The 13,850-nt window shown below is 34.2% G+C and overlaps 1 protein-coding gene across 3 annotated transcripts; it reads right to left on the minus strand.

The window, feature by feature from the left end:
- Positions 1–204: 204 nt before the first annotated feature.
- Positions 205–12,582, minus strand: LOC143546715 (uncharacterized). 3 transcript variants are annotated; one of them, XM_077038322.1, is made up of 26 exons: positions 12,223–12,582; positions 11,337–11,496; positions 11,105–11,197; positions 10,934–11,033; positions 10,704–10,872; positions 8,467–8,638; positions 8,192–8,311; positions 7,583–8,098; positions 5,656–6,243; positions 5,028–5,096; positions 4,850–4,960; positions 4,534–4,773; positions 4,407–4,454; positions 4,045–4,329; positions 3,376–3,438; positions 3,135–3,245; positions 2,974–3,057; positions 2,837–2,884; positions 2,599–2,673; positions 2,421–2,516; positions 2,264–2,344; positions 2,094–2,165; positions 1,915–1,959; positions 1,556–1,639; positions 1,352–1,455; positions 205–544 (listed from the first exon to the last, which is right to left on the minus strand). In XM_077038322.1, exons 1-26 carry the CDS (start codon positions 12,426–12,428, stop codon positions 457–459), a joined length of 3,828 nt encoding a protein of 1,275 aa, XP_076894437.1. In that variant the 5' UTR covers positions 12,429–12,582; the 3' UTR covers positions 205–456. The 3 variants fall into 3 exon arrangements, with proteins under 3 accessions (XP_076894437.1, XP_076894435.1, XP_076894436.1); XM_077038320.1 differs by lacking the exons at positions 205–544; positions 1,352–1,455; positions 1,556–1,639; ... (1 more) ...; positions 2,094–2,165; positions 2,264–2,344 and having other exon boundaries at positions 2,392–2,509; positions 2,593–2,673; XM_077038321.1 differs by lacking the exons at positions 205–544; positions 1,352–1,455; positions 1,556–1,639; ... (16 more) ...; positions 8,192–8,311; positions 8,467–8,638 and adding an exon at positions 8,679–9,731.
- Between the last annotated feature and the right edge of the window lie 1,268 nt (positions 12,583–13,850).

The raw sequence follows: 13,850 nt of genomic DNA on the forward strand, positions 1-13,850 counted from the left end.
TGGTTACTACATATATATCTAATTTGTTTATGTACATTACACTCAAATACCATTCAATATGTTAAATCCTTAGATAAATTTTTGGTTTTTGTTATTACTAAACTGTATAAAATAGTTTGATTAGCCTACTACAGGACTTTCATTTCTTCAATCACTGAAGTATGCAGAAGTATGCAGTATTCCACAAAAGATATCCTAATTTGAAAAGAAAAAAGATGACAAAAAGTCCCTACTGTATCAACACAAACAAACAGGGAATTACAAAAGATAACAATGAATTAATGATACAAAAGTCAACACCGCCTATGAACCCTGTTTTGACTTCAAATTCTCGATAAGCATAAAGCAACACGCTATTCTATATTTACTCGGGGAAACACGCCTCTTTGTACACTCGTAAATAGGTCCCAAATAACGCTGTTATGGCAGAGGTGTGTATTATGATTATTTTTATTATTATGATGTCCCTTGAACTTTGGCACTTTGAAGATTTTGTTGCTGCATTTGTGGTTCACTTGCAAGGCCCAGAGCTTGTAGAGTCGACCTGAACAAACGAGATGTTAACCATTAATCTCAATGCACAGGTTTTCAATAATCAATAATCTGTTTTCAGTATTTGACAAGTATTATGATTCTGATTTTCTGATTCATCAGGGTTGAAACTAGATATGTAATCGACTTGCCAAAAGTCCATTTCGAGCCGTGATTAAACGAGCTTGAGCTCGAGCCCGAGTGTCATACGAACTTTGATTGGTTTCACGAGCCTATATTTATGTACATGTAACTTTACTTAGATAACATAATACAATGTGTAATTACATCATAAATATTATTAATTTATTATTATTAGGGTTACCATCATAAAGAAACCAAATGCTTTTTCATTTTTCATGAAAAAGTCAAATAGACATAAATTTGGCATAGTCTTTGTGCATTTAGAAAAATATGAAAAAGTGACTTGAACAAACTTAGTTGTATTAAAGTCCCTACACTTGTGTAGTATGCTTGTACTTGTGAAAAGAATATTTAAAACAATGGCTCGTTCTCTTAAATTTGTCAAAATAAGATCACATGTGTTTTTTTTTGTAAAAAGTTACACGTCATGTCATCAAACTTTAAATTAAGACATTACGGGTCATTGTCTTACATATTTTTTCACAAGTACATGCATTCTAGAAAAGTGTACACGCCTTAATATAGCAAAATTCGGTTGAGTAATTTTTTCATGTTATTTTTTACATGTGCGGGGACTTTTTGATGCTAAAATTATGTTTGAGAAAGTATGTTTTTTTGGATATTATCCTTTACTATTAACAAATGACGGTGGTGGTTATATGAAAAACATATATACCTAGGCAAGGAGGCTTTTACACTCGGTTGGTTTGCATACGCAGCAAGTGGGCTCCGGAGACTACCATATTTGTTCAATGCACCCTCCAGTTGTGGTGTTGACAACTGCAACAACAACTTGATATTAATATTTAAAACCAACAGCTTGAAAATAAAATAAGAACCATTAAAAGGCAAACAAGATGATTGAAAATACAAAACGTACTTGTAATAATACACGAAACGAATGCGGCTGCGTTTGTGAAATACATTTCAGAAATCCAACCCACAATTTTGGCATCCTCCAAACCTGAAGAAACACGGAAACAGTTATATGACTGGACAAAGTTAGATTATTGTTAGAAACATAATATTATTATTTTAGAAAATATGACTAAACTATAATCAATTTAGGTGAAAACTTTTCAAGATAAAGTAATTAGCTACAAAAGCACTTAGCATAAAAGAGCAAAAAATTGGTAAATTTTGGATCAATAGACATCAAATTTATATTTTGAAATGCAATTTAATATATTTATTATAGAAAAGGTTAAAAAGTACGAGTAATCGCATAAAACCACACACCTGTCTGCTAACAAGTTTGGAAAGTATCTCCATAACAAATTCCAGCTGCCAAATATACCATCAAACATTAAATTTCAAAGTATTAACAGAAAAACATAAAAACAAAATATCACAAATGTTTATATATATATATATATATATATATATATATTTGTATTATTGTATAGATAGTTAAATACCAGCATGGGGAAAGCGTCAATTGCCTGGATTATTGTCCTCATGAATAAAAGAGGTAAAGGTGTTTGATCAACCTAAAAGTTATAAAATGATTACAATTACGAAAAATCTCAAAACACATGATAATAAATACACTAATTTATAAGATGAAAACGAAAAATAACAATAATACCATTTGATTCAATGCTTTTGCCAGAACTTGTTGTGTGAAAACAGTACGCTGCTCAAAACAAGCTGAGCATGCATCCATCACCTGCAATAATGTACAAAGTAAAAGTGTAAGTCAAACAAACAGTTGACTTTGCAAATAGGTCAACGAGTAAACGTGCCTTTTTAAGTGGAACGCCATCTTTCTCGGGGTTAATGTCATGAACTGCAACCAATACTTCTGCTGGAGTTAGTGCAGGACCCATATGAGCTGAACCCTGCATAAAATTACGAGCTTTTAAGTACTATTCGTTTTTTTTAAATCTTTTAATTGACCGGCCTGACTAGAATAACTGAAACCTGTAGTATATGAGCCATAGCCGTCTGAAACTTGTCTAATGGAAGCTGGACAAGACGCGGAAAAATAGGCAAAACCTGAAATAGAAAAGTAAAAAAATCAGAATTCCAAGAAAACTAAACAGTTTCACAAAAAGAAATAATTTACAATATGAAAAGTGAATTTTTAACCCAAAATCCTTTTGATTTCTTACTTAACTATATACCAACCGATAAACATATTAAAGGTAAGAAAATAAACCTCGCTTTTGGTAAAGGAATTCAAGATTGGAATAAGTATTGTAGCATCCTGCAAAAGAGATAAATAATAAAAAGAAAATATCAGAAATTCATGTAATGAAAAATATTAGCAGTAAAAAATCATAAAATATATATTACGTTAAGTTTGGTTTCATATAACCGCTTGACAATTGCAACCAGATCAGGCGAAGGAGTTGTGCCTTCACATAGAACATGTAGCACCTTGTAGAAACCATAAAAATTATATCAATAAATACTTTGTCACAAAAACAAATTTAGAAAAAAATTTGAATATATACCTGTGTCAGGAGGTTTTCACTTCCTTGGGGTGGATCAGATATTATCTTGAGTAAATAGGAATATGATGGACCTAGGGCCCGAACAAGAATAGGAACATGGCGATGGATAGCCTGAATTTAGTAAAAAATAAAAAGAGATTAGTGAAATGTGGTTTCTTAACTGATGTTATAGCATACAATAACATAAACAAAAGAAATAATGAAAATTAAGTTTGGATAACAAAAGAACTATAATTCCCACCTGCTTAACAGCCTTTGGAGCATGATCGTATCTATCAAATACAAGTTGAAGAAGACTAGGTTTCTGCACAAAAGTAGAACACACAATATGTGTGTGACATCAGCAATGCAAACAAATTGAAACAGTATGTGTGTGACACCAGCCACGGGGAGCCCGGGCTCAGCTCTTTCATCTTAACAAGCTGAAATGTTGAGCTCGGGCTCAACTCAGCTTATCAAAAGCTAAGCTCAAAGCTCATCAAGCCAGGTTTAATTTTATTTTTTTATTTACACACATGGATATAGGGATGCACTCTTTACAAAACCAATTTTATGTTGAGAGTTGTGAGAACCGCATAAAGCACTTGTAATCTGTGCATACATCTTTTGCAAGAATATGATGATCTAATGAAGTAAATGAATCATAGCTTCTGCTTGTTTTTAAGATAATGCTGTTAGTTGGTATGTGATTATTAATTATTGCTACACTCGTAAATTTTGTAAGTTAAACAAGTCAACAAGCAAACTAACAAGAGAGCCACGAGCTGAGCCGACCTTGGCTCGTTTACAGGCCTAGCCAACTCGGCCCTGCTCGTTTACAATTGAGACGATTTCAAGGGAGCTCTTTAAACAACCATAAAATTTAATACGAGTAACTCTAGTGTAGTAATAACGTAAATGACAAAATAACCTTGGTACACAAAGCAAAAAACAACGAAAGGTGTTGCTGAGCTTGAGCAAGTGACATTGATGAATCACTTTGCGAATCAGATTGTGGCCCCGTTGCTGACTCATTCTCAGAAGTCCCGGGCTCTGAAATTTGAGAACCACTAATAGATGCTTCTTGTCCTGTTTGCTGTTCATTTGCCAGCTCAGCATCTGATACTGATCTGTTAACAGCTGAAAGCAACTTGTTTGTAGCAAATTCCTCAATTTTCTCTGATATAAAATCAATAACATAAAGTTTGTTTGCCACCTGGTAAACGAAACAAACATATTAAGCATTAACTTATAACTTGCATCACCAAAGTATCAAATTATAATTTGCCTTACCAGTCGAATAGCTTTTGCACGAATGTCATCTTTTGGATGAACAGCACACTGTATTTGAACAGATCCATCAAATGTGAGAAGCAATACAACAATCAACGTATTTTGTGGAACTTGTACAACAAGTTACCTTCAAAGCAATATCCAAAAACGCCTGACGGTTATTAGGGCGTCCTAAAATCAAGCTCCACAAAGAACCAAGACCTTGATGCACACGATCACCGTCACGGATATCTTTTCCATAATTATTATCTGAGCAACATATTTCATCAAGCAACTTAAATGCTGACCCAGGCAACACAGGAGCTTCACAAAATAATTTACTGAACGATTTATCATTTGCTGGCAAAACATCCAGCAAACACTTTGCCTACAACATAAAATCACATAACAGTCAATTTCAAGTTTATTGTAAATTTATTATGTCAATTTTTATTTTTTTTTACCACTCCCAGAAGGAATTTCTCATATACAAAGGCCACTGAAGAATCTTGAGATGTATCTGACATTGTGAGAGCATGCAGGTGGTATAGCACATGCATAACGAGCTCGTGTCCCTGACGAAAATGCAAATCAATAATAAAAAAAAGTTTTAAGAGGTTTAAATATATTTAAATCAGATACCTTTTGATTTTGGTAGTCTGAGACTATATGCTTTTGTATCAAGACAATTACATCATCATCAGCATCAACCTGCAGCATTTAAACGCACAAATTATCGTTATAAGTTTATTATAACTAACTCTAGAATCATAACTAAAAATCAGATTTAGCAACTGTCAGTAGTAAAACTTCATTATAATTTAGAATAATCTTTTACATGAAACTAAGATATTATATGTGAAATAGCTTTTGCTTGTTACTCACTCTTCTTAACTATGTTTCGGGTTGACTTACTTCTGGTCAAAGGCCCAAAAGTTCTAAATTCAGACAAATTCTCACACTCAACTTGAGATTTTTTAAAAACAGAATTTGCATTATCACTGAAACCAAATTTATTAAAATTGTACAAAAAGTAATGCTGATTTATATATTGCTCGTTGATCATAAAAGCTCACACGATAACATGAACATGCCATGTCACAAGAACCACATTACACTGAAAGCATTAATATTTTATAATAAAAACAAATTATTATCTCGGATATAAAAAATGTATGGTCACTTTTACAAAGTTTTCATACAATGTTAGAAACGATAACAATACCGCCTCAAAAGCAAAACATAAAAAGCAGTCAAACTCAACCCCCACCTGAGCAACCAGCCGAGATAGTAATGACATACGGGTCTGCATAAACTCTGAACCGCTTAACTGTTTATAAGAGTCAATAATCCTTGTAATTGCCAAATTCTTTATATCTTTTTGTTGTTGTTCTGTTAATTCCACATAAGATGGAACCACAGGTAACTCAACAGAAGTTTCCTCCAATACCGGTGTGCCAACTGGACTTGGTGAAAGCTGATCATCTTCCACCAACGGAATTGGCAGGTCATCATCTGCCATATCAACATCCATTGAATTCTGTGCATTTGACTTTTGTGTGTTTGATTCCTTGTTGACAGAATCAATATTAGGGATATCAAACTCCATGTCAGCTTTAACTTCATCTGGAGCCTGTTCTTGAAAAACTGTTGAATTATCTGGTATGTGTGTCTCGGTTTCTACTTTGGGTGGAAGAATATCCAATGAATACTCGATACCTGGCAGTACAGGTGGCATAGGTTGTTTATTAATCAAGGCAGACACATCAGCCTCGGACTCTGTAACATCTTCCACAAAATGCTCAGATTGGGTTCCAGCTGGCGGTGTCACACGTCGTGGGTCATGACGCCGCGGGTCCTGTAAAACAGTTTGTTAGCATCTAACTCCAATATTTCAACAATATTTTACTATTAATAGATAGTTATCATGCCGAAAGTGATCGGACACGATACTATTTCAACAATAAACTATTTTAAAAAGTTTTGAGCATTAAATAAACACGTCGACTTGGGAAGTCAAATGATTGTCTGGACTTGTTTTGAGGAAGGATTATAGATTGCACAGGTCCAAGTTTTAGTGATTTGTACCCCTCAAGCTTTACTTCAATAATTTATTTTCTTATAGAGGAATTTCATATATCCGCCTCTTAAAAACTACATATTCTCCATAACTAGGCTTGTAAACGAATCGAACGAACACGAACAGAGCATGTTAGTGTCCGTCCATTTAACGTTAACTGAACAAACAATCGACATGAACAATTTATAAAACAAAGTGTCTTGTTCTTGTTCGTTAAGAAAATGAATGTGTCCATGTTAGTTTATGTTAAGTCGTTAACAATATAAACGAAAGGTTCACAAGCGTAAACAAACAAACCATAACTGAACATAGAATGAAGGAATATAAAACTAAAACCAATTAAAAGTAAATGTGAATAACAATGTGTTGTGCCTTATAAGTTATTAGAACTAAACTAAATTGCAATGAGACAATAAAAGTTAAATGAGTATATTAACAAACGTAACCGAAAAGGCTTAATCAAACGTACAGTAACGAATTTAAATGAACAAACATAAAAGAATGTTGATGAACATCCTACCCAACATGAATAACAATGTGTTGTGCCTTATAAGTTAACTAAAACCAATTCAAATTAAAAGTAAATGTGAATAACAATGTAGTGTGCCTTATAAGTTAATTAAAACTAGACTAAATTGCAATAAGACGATAAAAGGTAAATGAGTATGCTAACAAATGTAACCAAAAAAGCTTAATTAAACCTACAGTAACGAATTTAAATGAACAAACGTAAAAGAATGTTGGCGAACATAAATGAGCATCCTACCCAACGATTCCCTAAACGTTCAGTTCGTTTACAGGCCCACCCAAAACACAAGTCTTCTATGCATTAGTACAGTGCTCTTCAAGGATGATTTGAAGAAATATGTAGCGTTGCAAGTTTAGAGGGGGGTAATATGAAATTTCCCCTTATTACAGAATATTATTACTTCCAACAAAAATCCAACTTTTCAGATAATAAGATTAAGGTGTTTTTAAAATCAGCTTCATGTGACTATTAAAACGTTTACTTACTAGCTAGCATTTTCTTATATTATCCATTTAACCTGTAAATGAGTCAAAAGTGTCACCTTTAAGACAAACAAAATACAGCCAATCACCATAAGGGTAAACTCACCCTTCGGGAATCACGTTTGGGATCTGTTTGGAGGTTAATTGTAGCAGATAAGGATGTGCTAACTGCATTTGTAAGCACGGAGTTCTGTACAGTTGGTGAAACCTGGGAAGTGTTTGAAAGACCACTTTGTCTGGTGCTAATCTTTGTTAACGATGGAGGGTTTTTAGGCAAATGTTTCATATTTGTGACAACGATTTCAGCTAGTAGTTCAGGGTGTATTTGAGATATCAAAATCTCAAGTGACTGAGCACCTCGTTCTCCTTCAGCAAGCAACGCACCAATCGCGGAAATTATTTGTTCGACAGGTGTCAGACCGTTATCTTGTGATGGCCCCTTGGTGGGGGGGCCTCGGTTTACTGAGTAATCATGTCTTGAATCACTTTGGATTGCTGTGTTTGCGTTAGTATTAAAACCAGAACCGTAACGACTCCTCTTTGATGCTGAGTCACTGGAAACTGTGTGCTCTTGGTCCATAGGGGTTGATCGTTTAAGCATGTGACTTGGCTGTTGCTCGTCCTGAAGAAAAATTAAAAAATAAATAAGTAATAGATAAACGGTTTGGATGTAAATGTTATTTTTAGTAACCTTTCAAGACTTGAAGTAATATACCTTGTTTGCACGAGAAGCCCGCTCGTTATTTCTTATCATTTTGTCAACTTGCCTCATCACCTGGTCAGCTGCATCTCCAGCATTGATTGCCCTCAAAGCCTTGATCAGTTTGTCTCTCGACTGGTTTAAAATTAGAATAAATTATCACATATCATCTAACATCATTATCATAAAAAGAAGCATAATTATGATTCATTTACTTATTAAATCATCATATTCTTGCAAAAGATGTTTAATATGCAAGAAAAAACATTGGACAACACTATGGAAATTACCTCCATAAGAACAGGGTGTGTAGATCGCAAAAATCCTAAGAACGCAGATCTTAAAGAATACTGTATGCTAGGATTGTGGGTCCCTTTGACTACGAAACTAGCATCAAAATCAAGTAGTGCAAAAAGAACAGAGCTATAGAGGGCCTGCCTCCTTCGACCTATGATAGCAAGGCTGAAAAAAGAAAAACAAATCATAATCAAAATTATTTTGATTTTATTTTGTTCTGTAAAATAACCATGCAAGTAATTACAAAGTAGATGATGATCAGCCTTATTAATATAAATAATGTCCATAAAAAGAGCTATAAAACTTATAATATGAGATAACCAACGTTTAATCACATTACTATACCACATCACACTATATTAACTTAAAAAGAGTAAATACCACCAAAACACAATATCAGATACTGAAAGTATTTCATTGATGTGAACTAAGTACAATGCAGCGAATAACATAGTAATAGCAGCACACAGTAAAACTGCAAATTAACTGTCAACAAGCACGCGTCGCCCTAAACTTATTCCATCTGTACAACCAGAAACAATTATTAATTTGTACTGTAAGCTACAGAACTGTACACTCATCAATCTTCACTTTGCATAACCTAACTTTTAACACATTAACTTGAAGTGAAATATTGGGTTTGAAATTTTAGTGTTTGCAGTATGGCAGTATGCATCAAAATTGTGGCAGGAACAGCTGCAGTAACAATCCCAAAAGATCATATGCGGTGTCAACTTAAAACGTATTCCCGGCTCGTGCAATTTAATTTAATATTAATTAATTTAGAATTTCTGTTTCCCTTAAATATGTGATGGCTTCTTGTCCGTTTATGTTTTAACTTCTTGATTACCATTTGCACTAAAAAAACAATCACTTTTGGTAAATAGTTAGGAGTATTTAGCATACTTTTTTAAGACAACCCCGTAAAGCAAGGTGTGACGGATGACAGCGACACAGTGTCATAACAAAAATAAGAAGCTTGATTAATAATGATTATTCAATGTATGTCAAAGGTCAATTAAGTTACATTTGTACAAGAGTATGTACAGTTACAATAGAACACTGAGAGAACAGTAGATCTCAAAACAGTTTAAAACCTATAAACTGCATTGACATGCTACCAAAGCACTCAGCAAATAAGCTATCGCCGATTGTGCATGTACGCTTTATCTCCCAATATCTGAACCGCCAATTCAGCAATTACATGCATACATCCGATCTGATTAACCTTGCACATTGCTGCCAAACATGCTGCTTACTGCAACAATATTACAAACAAGCACTTCAAGGTGTACTAATAACACCTTCAGTTTGTTTTAAGCGCATTTATTTTCATAAATCCCCAAAGCTATATGTTTTACAGGGATGATAATAAAAGTACAGCTGACTTCAGCAATAGACATTCAGAGATAAAATCAATTAGCATCAGTTACAAATATGTTTTCCGTAAGTCAGCAATAGATCTATAGTTCTACAAAAAGAAGCACATAACGGTAGACATGGTATCATATTCAGTTACAAGCTAAATTTTAGAAAGCGTGAGACGATCCAAGATGATGGGGTCTACGGAGCCAAGACGAAGGTGCACGCAGTACAAACACAAAGCACTAGTTTTCAGAAAGTGCTATAAGAATATACATCTAGTTTCTACACCATTGGTGCTGAAACATCAAAAAGATAAAAATATGCAAAAAAAGTAGTCCAGAAACAAAGTGAATGTTACAATCCAAAAGATAACACTCTGTTAGCTGAAAAAAAAACACAAACACATATTTAATAGCATATGTTAAATTTTTGACAGAAAAAATTTTGACTGTTAAATATATTAAAAATACTGAGTTTTAACTACTTAATAAAATTTTACAAGTATATAATATTAACACAGAGTATGGTACATATTAAAAACGCATGTATTGCCACAATTTAGAAGTAGGTGAGCTTGCAACTTTCAATATTTCCTTTTTTACTTCTCAAGAATTAGATTAAAAGAGAAAACATGGAATATCTAATCCAACAAACAAAAACTATACATAGGTAAAGTTGATACAAGTATTCAGTGTATACTCCATTCACACCAAATTTGGCAAACACTATCAAATAAATGTATACAATTACGTATTTTTTTTACATTTGACCTAAATACATGTATCACAAGAGAACCATGTGGTGAAGATAAGAAAATCTCAAGTTAACGCACACAGACCTTAAGAACATATGGGCAGTATCTCACCTATTAACAACAGAAATTGTAATGGAACCCGGGAGACCACCAGACGAACTCAAGAGGTCAAGTAAAACCAAGAAGCATCTATTAGCTTCAGACTGGAGTGCAACTGAATCCAGAACAGGATGACCACCAGCCACCCGTATAATATTAAACATGTGTGCATTTCTACCCACTGCGATTAAAACCAAGTGTGATTAAAAAAAACATGAACATATATGCAGGATAAACAATACCTTCTGTAATTTTCCCTCTAGAATCATTGTCAGGCATGAAGAGTAACACACAAGTTTCCATAAACTTTATAGCAAGCAACCTTGGCCCAACAGACTTAGCCTAAAATAGCAAATGCAAGTTAAATTCATTTCAGAAAACTAAAATGCAGTTATTGAGGCTTGGTGCAATACCTCTAATGCAATCTGGAAGACAGTGTCCTTAAACTTGATCATCCAAGACCAGATTTCTTCAAGCCATCTCTCCACTAAACCATGCCGCTGAAACTATAATTTACCATAATAAAGTTTCAAGATCTCAAGGTATGTGCAAACCAATAAAATTAACACATATTTAAAGTAGTATAGCCCATTTTTATTGTTGGATAAGAGGATCCAGAGGTAAAAAAAACAGAGAGGGAGAGACCTGCAATGCTAACTCGTCCAAAGCCTTACAAAATATATGTGTGCCAGCAACAATGGTTTGTCTAGCAACAACAGAATCATCATCATTCAGTAGTGTCAACAACACCGGCATCAGTACTGGTGAATACTCCATTGTTTTTAAACTGATTTCCTCAATCGTCCTACAACAGCATATAAACATATTAGCATGACAAAAACCTAACAATGCAGAAATATCCCACGTTCATACAGCAACACCAGCATTCAATCAGTCATAATATCTGTTGCATGGAACATTCAAATAAAAATATCCTTCTGCCGGCAAGTTAATATCATTCAGATGCATAAATATCAAATAAGCAACCTAGTGGCAACTGGCAAGTGGTACTTTAATGAAAAAATAAAATATATAAACGCACTATGATCAAGAACAGATGCCCCCATACTAAAGTGGCGTCTCTTAATAGCTTTACCAGGTTCTCATGGATAAAAACATGCACTATAAATAAACTCATCAAATGTCAACCCGATATAGCATGCATAACGCATCATGCGTCATGCACACACTTCAAAAGTGAAATTTTGATAACAATAGCTACTCTGTGAAGAGAGTTGGCATCTTAAGAAAAGACAGAGGCTAAACACGAATGTCCTTCCTTCGTATATAACAAAACAAAAAACAGTCTTTTAGCATTACTTATAATGCGGAACTTATTCCTACAAGAGTAAACAGACCCAATTCTCGTTGTATCCTCTTAAATTAGCCATTTTGACCTTCAATGTCAAACCATTCCTACTAATTCAATTTATATATAACAAAATGAATAATTAAACCCTCGGGCTCCATTCTATCAACACATTATCAAAAACACTACATCACGAATTCAATTCCACATAAAACCACTCACTCGACTAGGGTTTTGCGAACAAGCGGTTCATGAGACGATTGAAGCTCAACCAAATACGGAAACAATTCGGCGGAAAGCAGCGATAGATCCGCAGCGAGTAAGATATCCTTGGCTTGCTTCAAAGACGAAAGCTTCACGGCCAAATCTCCGTGATTGTTTGCGGCGGCGAGGAGCGAGAGCGTCTGGTCTCTCTGTGACACAGCCATGGGTGTAAATCGGCTTCCAATTTACACAATTTGTGGGTCAATTTGGTGAATTTTGCCTCTGGTTTTGATTTCTAGGGTTTTGAAGCGGAAATAAGAGACGTACAATTGGGGATTTTTGGTTGTATGTTGTGTATTGATGGTTGTACTTAAAGGGGTGAGTGTGAAATGATAACCTGATTATTTTATTATTATAACTGAATTGACATTGGGGAAATAATAACTAATATGTGGAAATGTGGTTTGCTTTTAAACTTTTGATTTAGGCCTTGAGACAAACGGAACCGAATGGATATGAATAAAGGTATGTTTATGTTTGTTTGTTTGTTTGACTTTAAACGAATGCTTAATTGGATAATGTTTGTCTTCGTGTTCGTTTTTTTAGAAGATGAAAATGTTGGTGTTCGTTTATTTAAAATAGGTGTATTGTTTTATTAATCTCAATTATCATCTTTTGGTTCATGTTGGTCCCAACTAACGAATTGGTTGATAAACGATCCCACATTTTATCATATTTGTTCTCAACAGTCCGTGACCAACAGAATGTAACGTCATTAGTTGCAAGTCGCCGGAAAAGCCATATTTTTTTCCAGAAAACTCAACCTAAACACTACTGCCACCACCAACCAACCACCACCACTTGAGCACCACCGATTCCAACGATGGTTCTATGGTTTCGACGACCTCGATAACTGAGGGCTTTTTTACAAAGATTTTTGGGATGGAAATTTTGAGTTTTCCGGGGGGGAAATGTGAGTTTTTCGATCAAAAACGTTTTTCTGGTGACCTGCAACTAACGACGTTAGCATTTTGTTATTCGCAGACCGTTGGGAACAAATATAATAAATGATGGGATCGTTATCAGCCAATTCGTTAGTTGAGGCCGACAACGACCAAAAGATAATAGTTGGGATTAATAAAAACCAATACATTTTTAAAAAATAAAATTCACGAAAATAAATGAACACACGTAAACAAACACACTTAAATGAACACAAACAAACAAATATAAAACATATAGGGTGATAAAACTGTAAAATACAAATATTATTTTATTATTTTCTATTAATATGGTAAGGAACATGAACGAACGAAACATGTGTTCATGTTCGTTCGTTTAGTTAAATGAACACAAATGTTTGTTCATGTTTATGCGTTTATTAAACAAACGAAAAAAAACGGGGTTTTCACCGAATAGTTCACAAACATTATATTGAACTTTAAGTTTGTTAAAAGCCTAGGTTTTATAAAATTGATTAACCAACTAAACTTGATCAGTTATGTTGATGATAGAAACCAAACTGAAACCGACAGGTTTGTAAAACATACTTATCATACTCTTATGCATGTCATGTGTGGAGTTGAAAATATGTATCCTTTAGTTGGGGGCGTGTTGATGATGCATGCCTTAACCATGCATGTGTC

Source organism: Bidens hawaiensis, unplaced genomic scaffold, assembly GCF_021521415.1.
Source record: "Bidens hawaiensis isolate Kalapana, Puna unplaced genomic scaffold, B.hawaiensis_p1.1 tig00014424_1, whole genome shotgun sequence".
NCBI classification, from domain to species: domain Eukaryota; kingdom Viridiplantae; phylum Streptophyta; class Magnoliopsida; order Asterales; family Asteraceae; genus Bidens; species Bidens hawaiensis.

Coding starts and splice junctions, on each gene's coding strand:
- LOC143546715 (XM_077038322.1), bottom strand. CDS start 12,428: ATGGCTGTGTCACAGAGAGACCAGACGCTCTCGCTCCTCGCCGCCGCA. Junction 11,198..11,336: donor TGGACGAGTTAGCATTGCAG/GTCTCTCCCTCT, acceptor GGTAAATTATAG/TTTCAGCGGCATGGTTTAGT. Junction 545..1,351: donor GTAAAAGCCTCCTTGCCTAG/GTATATATGTTT, acceptor TCGTTTGTTCAG/GTCGACTCTACAAGCTCTGG.